A 7,957-nucleotide genomic window follows, 5' to 3' on the forward strand; every position below is an offset into this window, starting at 1 on the left:
TATATATATAAAATATTCATTTTGTCTAAAAATTTGTTTCTTTGCATTTAGCCAGCAATAATATCCCAATTTAATTAAGTTGCTGCAGTAAGAATTTGTTATATAGAACAGTGGTTCCCAACCTGTGGTCTGCAAAGTAGTACTGGGGGTTTGTGAACATGTTAAGCTGACAAACCTTTCAATATCTTGAAGCCCATCGGAAAACTCATTTAAATAAAAGGGGTCCTTGGTAGTGAAAAGGTTGGGAACCACTGATATAGAATTTAGCCAGAAGATATGTGAAGTGATTTAGTCAGATTTAAGTATGTTGGCCCTTGCAGATGAGTTAACACAGAGTGGTAGAATCCTGTTGAAACAATCAGCATAAAATTATGATGGTGATAGTGCTTCCTCTTCTATAAATTTGTTTTTATATTTGTTCAAAACAAATCATTTATGACAGTGTTTCAGAAAATTTTTTTGTCTGACCTCAAACAAGGAGTTTTAAAAGAAAAAAATATAGTCTATTTGTTTGAATATTCATGTTTTGACTTCTGTCTTAGTGTATATGTAAGCAGTCCTGCTGTACAGATATTGCATGTGTACAAAATAGGGATTAAAAAAAAAAAAATAATTAGAACATAATTAGAATTTTCAATTATCTATCTCTGGCCCACATAACTTTGGAATAGGCGGTGGTAGTAGGGTGCTAAATTTTTGTTGCATTACTATCACAAGATAAGATCTTAATTTTATTTTGTATATACCTGTAACCTTGTCCTAAAGAAGAAATAGTACATAAATAATATAGTCAAATAGTTTTAAGTACAATGACCTTACTCTGTAAGTAAAGACAAATGTAATTAGAAGCTTGTACTGAATTAATGTAAATGTACTTAAAGAGGTGATTAACAATAGTTGTCGATAATGCTAACTATAGTTATAGTAAGATTGCAATGAAAGTTGCATGTCAATAGTTCAGAAGGTACCAATTGGTTGGGAAGAGTTTTTTTTTTTGTATATTTCTATGAAAAGATAATATTACTCGCATTGGCTATTCTTTTTCTATTTTTAGTTGCATGTAATTAATTTATAGTTTTTGAGTTTGTTATAAATTCTTATGACTTAAAATGAATGTAATTATATCCATACTTGAATTTTAAAAGAAAAATGGTTTTTTAATGGTACTGATTTTCCTAATGCATCCTTTTATAATGGAGATGTGTGTAATTTAATTAATAATACTAGCTGAATATTTCTATTCAGTTAGTATTATTAATAATACTAACTGAATATTTTTTACTTTTCCTTGACAGCTCATGAAGATGAGTTTCGGGATGATGACTTCAGAGCTCCACTGTACAAAAATGTCGAAATTAAAGGTATTACTATGCGAATGAAATGGTGTACCACATGTCAGTTTTACAGGCCACCCAGGTGCTCTCATTGTAGTGTTTGTAATAATTGTATAGAGGTAAGTGCCTTGTATTAAAATTAGTAAATATCAAGCTTCTTTTTTAATAAATTTTTACAATTTAAAATCTAACAAAAACAGTAATCAGCTTTCTTCCATATTATAAACTAGTTGCTTTGCAATACTAATTACTTTATATTAAGAACTATTTCCTAATTAGAATATCTTAGCTGACCATCAAAAGGAATAAATTAAATTAATGACAGATGATGAAAGTGGTAGTTGTATTATGGCTACAGTTTATTTGATGTGTTTATAGGATATAGACATGGGAATTCTTTAGAACTTTCAGGTTTGTAGGTTTTGTCCATCAAGAATTCTGACCTGTTTTTTAGTAAACCTGCATGTTCCTATGAGAATATAATATATTCAGAGATATAGGCTGCTTTCTTTCAACCTAAAAGTTCATTCAAAATGATGTGACCTGACGTAGCTTGTCAAAACACTCAGCTTCAATCACCTGCATCTTGTTAGTCATAACAGGATTATCAATTGTAAAACATTGACTTCATGTTTTGTTTCAGCTAAGGATTCTCACATGAACTAAAAGGCATTCAATTGAACTGACTTTGTGAAGTTACAGGGTTTAAACTAAATTCATTTTTTCATTGTGCAATAGATATGACCCTGTCTTTGTTTCTTGATGGTAAATGAAGATTAATATTTTTATATTTCTCTTCTCTGATGGTAATCAATTACATAACTATTTTCTTAATATACGATTGAGAAAATTGATATGTACAGTAGCTTAAATATTAAATAAACAATAATTCTGTAGTTTTGGACTAACCATAGTTCTTCCCAGTTATTATTATTAAACTATGATTATTCAAAGAATATATCTTGATGTACTGAATGCATTCAAAAGAATATTAACTTAAAGAGCTTGCCTTATTTTCTGTGCATACCCATCATTCAATGCCAATACTTACAATCGAGACATAAATGTATAAGCTCTTTACATATTTAAATAAAAATATATTTTAAGGCTTGATATTTAATTCACATTTCATGATTTGTATAAATTGTGTAACCAATCCTATACACACACACGCACATATTAGAGAGAGGGAGAAAGATGGATATATGCTTTTTTTTTTTGCCCTTTTGCTTTCTACCCATTTTCATTGAAATTTTCTTATGTATATTCTGTAAACGCTTGCATGTACGTACTTCCATGAGATTGTGCTGAGAAAGGATTGTAATCAACTCCATGGTTGATTTCAATAAGTAGGGAGGATACCTGGTTGTAAAACAATTCCTTTTACAAAATGCAAACACTTTTATTTGTAAAAACTATTCCATGCAAACCAGCTTGTTAAATGGAGTGGGGGAACCAATAATGAGATTGTGGATCATTCTAATATGAAAAACTGATGCTATGTGAATTGAAGCAAAGTCATAATATAATGCTTTTAGTGAAATTTTAATCTATAAAGTAAATCTTTTGTGTCTGGCACGTTAACCCATTGTTAAATATCTACATACATAATAAAAATGCTATAGTATGTCTACAAGATAAATATAGTCTCACTCTAAGCAGTTTGTTGCCATTATACCTAACAAATATAGGGTATATAATTTGAGTGAGAAAGAGAAAGAGGCTAGGTTAATTGTTGCTCAAGTTTAATTCACTGTAAATAACAAAACTATATGTTGCCTGGTAACAGCAAATCTTTGTTGGTATGGTTCTCTTATATTCCATTTTCAACTGGAAATATTTCTATTGCAATAGAAGAAAGAAATTTATTTTGAGATTAACTCTGACAGAAACATGAGTAAAAGAATAGATATAAAGGAAACTACATCCTGTGTATTGAAGACTAATGTCTTTATACTTTGTTAAAGATATGTATATGAGTGATATAAGCTACCCTAGATATATCATGATTTTACTAATTAAGTGTATGTGAAATGAATTATGTGTGGAAAATATTTCTAAATAATCTTATTATTACTATACATATGTCAGATATATAATTACAGTAACATATTGTGATATACCTACACAATTTCTTATAGTGCACTGGTCAGTAAATGTTTTCTGTTTTTAATGAATGATTTAATGACCTATTGTTGAGAAAGGCTATTGTGAAGGCTACTTGTAGCCTTCACAATTCCAGCCACTCCTCATTCTGTCTTTGGCTTTCTCTCTAGATGTCACTAGTTATTTTCAAGACATGCAATGTAAGAAGAATCAAAGTAAGCTATTATAATGCATTTCAAGCAAAGCATTAATTGAATTAGCTTTACAATTGTTGGCTGTAGCAGGATTTCATTTCCCTCAAATATGTTGAAAAGCACAATGTAGTCTTTAGTCATTTTCTTTCATACACCCATACACTTCTAGTATTTTGTAGAGATTTCTTACTTACATCATACATAAGCATTTTACAGCTTCTTATATATCATTATTCCAAATATGGAGAATGTTCATATTCTGAATTTTTCAGTCAAATATCATAGATTCAGACACTCAGATATTTTGTCTCTTATATACATCAGTGTGCATTTTTTATCATCCACTTTTCCATGCTTGCATGGATCAGATGGAACTGAGGCGGATTTTTTTTACAGCCGGATGTCCTGTTGACAACACTTGCCTATTCAACAAGCAAGGTAATATTTCCTCATAGCTAGACATGTTTTCATGGTAGATTGGAATGAAATAAAACTACTTGTGATGCTGAGGCTCCTTTGTAACTATTGCATAATGTCACGACCAGGAGACACATTCACATACACAAACACATACATGCACACATTTATACTTTCTTTTGTTGTTGTTTTTTTCTGTTTCTATTTCTGTCAAGCAATTACAAGGCATTAGTCAGCCTGAAGCTACAGTAGAAGACACTTGTCCAAAGTGCCACATAGAACGATTAAACACAAAACCATGTGGTTGGAAAGCAAACTTCTCAACCACACAGTTGTAATTGTGCTACTATATACAGGGTTTCTGGGCTAAAATTGGCAATTTGCATAAAAGGAAAACAAAATGTAATATCCCATCTGAAAATTAAAATATTTTTTAAAAGTTGTAAAGCTATCAACTGGGAGATAACTGTTTACTAGAATTAATTATCCCAGTTTACTAAAATTAATTATCCCCAGCTTCCACCATGGTCTCAAAATAGCTCTGGAACCTGGTGCATGCATTCTTCACTGTGTGCCTGGGAAGATCTTCAAACACTTCCTTGATCTTGGCTACCAGCTCAGCTTTGGCATTACAGGCAGGGCAGTTCATGTCTTTCTCAACCACACCACGCACAGTAATCTATGGGATTACAATCAGGGAAATTGGAAGGCTAGAAATTGGGGCTGGTGAAGTCATAGAAATTCAATGGCAACAACTTCTGACTCTTTCCAGAGGTATGGCAAAGAGCTGAATCCTGCTATCACATATATGGCCTTCCAGCAGCAACCCTCTCTAGCCAGAGACTGAGCACAGTCTCCAGCAACTTTACATAGCTATCTGAATTGAGCCTAAAGCCCTCTTCAAATATATGGGGATGAATTTCAGCATGCAGATGCAGTCAGAATGCCTGCCTTATCCATTCCTGCTGGCCATGGCTTCTTAGTCTCCATTGCAGTTGTCCATGTTATGTCTTATATACTTCACAAAGCATTGAGCCATAGTCATGATGTTGGCATTTTAATACCCAGTACAAATCATCATGATATAGGTAACTCTTTTCCAATATTGGGTTGTTCCCAATATTCCAGTCATCCATGTCAGTTAACATTTTCTCAACTACAACTTGAATTTTCATGCATTCCAACACCATTGACTGCTCACTAGTAGTTCTTGAAAAAAGGAGGCGTAAAAACTTGTCAGATTTAGCTCATAAAAACTTGTCGGATTTAGCACCATCATTATTTAATATCTATTTTTTTATGCTGACATGAATTGGATGGATACACACACACATACTCTCTCATTCATTCACACACACACACACACTCATTCATTCTTTACATGATTATTCAATCAATTGAATTCTTACCTGCGAAACAGTTATTTGTGAAATGTGTGCAGGGCCATACAAGTCATTGAGGTGATGAATGAGTGTTACTGTTGTGAAACCACTTTATAAAGGATGGCCTCTTAGTTTCTATCAGAACATCTGTCACAGTGATGGGGGTAGATAAAGCTCCTTAGGTATTGTGTGAGTGGCCTGTCTGTGCTACCCTGTTGTCTTCAGAATGAATCCAGGAAGATGTGAACTAGGAGAGTACATTCTAAAAGAAAAACAAGCTGTGGATGTTAGCTTTAAGGTGGTTTTGAACAGACTGAATTTCTGCTAGCTTCTTGCAACTGCCAAGAGAAGTTAAGTCTTCTTGGATCTCCTTCACATCAAAGTTAGTAGTGGTAGGAAATATTTCATTTCTGGTACTATTGTAAAGCTTCATTGTGTAGGTGTCAGGGATCATGAATCTTGGATCACAGAGATTTTCATTGTGGTTGTTTGGATATCATATACATCTGCAACAATGAAATACTGCCACTTATGTTAGTTCTTCATTCATGTAGGCATACAGTAGGTGTAACATTGGTAGTAGCAATCATGATTCTTCTGTTAGTTGTGTATTGCTACTGATCTTTAAGTAGCACAGACATTTAAAGATCAGAATTGAAAGAGAAAATGGGCAACATCAAGTTCTATGGACCCCCATAAGCAAGTAAGTAAGTGTATAGTGTGTGCGTGCCTGTAGTTTAAACTAAATTCTATTTCCTTGCAATTCAATATTTGGTTGCTACTCACTACAATCTTCAGGCAAGAACTATCTTGTGTGAGTATCTGGGCTAGTGTTATATGTTTTGGAGTAGGTTCATGCTTTTGTCTGTGGCTGTTGTTTTCATTTGTTGATTTCTAATATTGCTTCATTAAAATGATGTCTCTGGTTGATATTGCTTTTATATGTTAATTCTTTGGTTGTATTTTTTCATTAGCCAACTTTGTTGTCGTGTGACTCTGTGATTTTTGGGATTGTTCACCAATCCTACTTTTTCTGGGGTTGTTTATTTATGTATCATTTCCAGTTGCCCAATTCAGTCTATTGCATAACCAACCACAACCATCCTGTTTTTCTAAACTTTGTCATGTTTAGCTGGTTATTTATCACTTGTCCCTTTGTTGGTTCAGTAGTTGTTCTGTATCTGCCTGTTGGTTATATGATGCATATCCTGTTTTGCTGAACTTATGTCTTTTGATAAATTTTTATTTCTGATTGAAGTCACCAGATCTAAACACAGGAAAATATTATCCTTACAAAAATCTGAACTATCACTATCTACATACAAATGTTAGAACCATTTGCTTTCAAAATAAAGAGCATTAATAAATGTTTGAGAATATAATGTCATCTGACAAAATATTATTCAACAAATCAGCACCATTCTATAATGAAAACCTACATACCTGAAGCCTTACAAATAAACCAAACAAAACTAGAAAAAGGAATGTATCATTTAGTTCAACTTACCAATCAGCTTAAACATAGCAACATTGGCAATTAGAGTTAGAATGTTTTTGTTTTCTTCTACAAAGCACTTCACAGCAGCCATTGAAAGCAAGGACTTGTGTGCTGGAGCATTGCTTTGATGAAACAAAACCCCTTTTGTCAGTTTTCCTGGATGTTTGGTCTTGATAAATACCTTTCATAAATGCCTTAGTAAATACTCTCCATTGATGGTGTGGTCCTTTTGAAGATAACCAATAAACACAATTCCTTTTGCATCCCAAAAGCTGAGGCCATCAACTTCCCTCCAGATAAAATGAGCATTTGATCTCCGGAAGAAGTACTGGCGCATTACTGTTTAGAGACCTGGTTACTGGAAATTGAATGCATCCTTACTGGCATGCAAAGACTACAGAGACTGGATTAGGGAACTTGTTAAGTGGCAGTTCACAGAAGCGATTGTCAACAGCTAGTGGTAGGTCACCCTGAAAAGAGCAATTAAAGTAAAATTGATAGCATTTAGCAAAGAGCTAGTAATAGAAATGAAGGTGCATGGCTCAATGGTTAGAGCGTCGAGCTTACGATCATCAGGTTGTGAGTTTGAATCCTGGACTGGGTTGCGTGTTGTGTTCTTGAGCAAGACACTTTATTTCACGTTACTCCAGTTCACTCAGCTGTAAAAGTGAGTTGCAACGTCACAGGTGCCAAGCTGTATCAGACCCTTTGCCTTTCCCTTGGATAACACTGGTGGCATGGAGAGGGGAGGCCGGTATGTATGGGTGACTATATATATATGTGTGTGTGTGTGTGTATGTATGTATGTATGTATGTGTATGTATATGTATGTATGCATGTATATGTATATTTGTATGTATGTATGTATATGTATGTATGTATATATGTATGTATGTATATGTATGTATGTATGTTTGTATGTATGTATGTATGTATGTTTGTATGTATGTATGTATGTTTGTATGTATATATGTATGTTTGTATGTATATATATATGTTTGTATGTATATATATATATGTATGTAT

At 33.2% G+C, this 7,957-nt stretch overlaps 1 protein-coding gene across 1 annotated transcript in view; it reads left to right on the plus strand.

Annotated features, from left to right (window-relative positions):
- LOC106870287 (palmitoyltransferase ZDHHC5) overlaps window positions 1–7,957 on the plus strand; it is a 153,307-nt gene that overhangs the window by 48,780 nt on the left and 96,570 nt on the right. The window contains exon 3 of the mRNA XM_014916308.2: window positions 1,296–1,453. Within this exon, the coding sequence (XP_014771794.1) occupies window positions 1,296–1,453 (158 nt within the window). The remainder of the gene's footprint in view (window positions 1–1,295; window positions 1,454–7,957) is intronic.

Source organism: Octopus bimaculoides, chromosome 16 (assembly GCF_001194135.2).
Source record: "Octopus bimaculoides isolate UCB-OBI-ISO-001 chromosome 16, ASM119413v2, whole genome shotgun sequence".
In the NCBI taxonomy this organism is placed as follows: domain Eukaryota; kingdom Metazoa; phylum Mollusca; class Cephalopoda; order Octopoda; family Octopodidae; genus Octopus; species Octopus bimaculoides.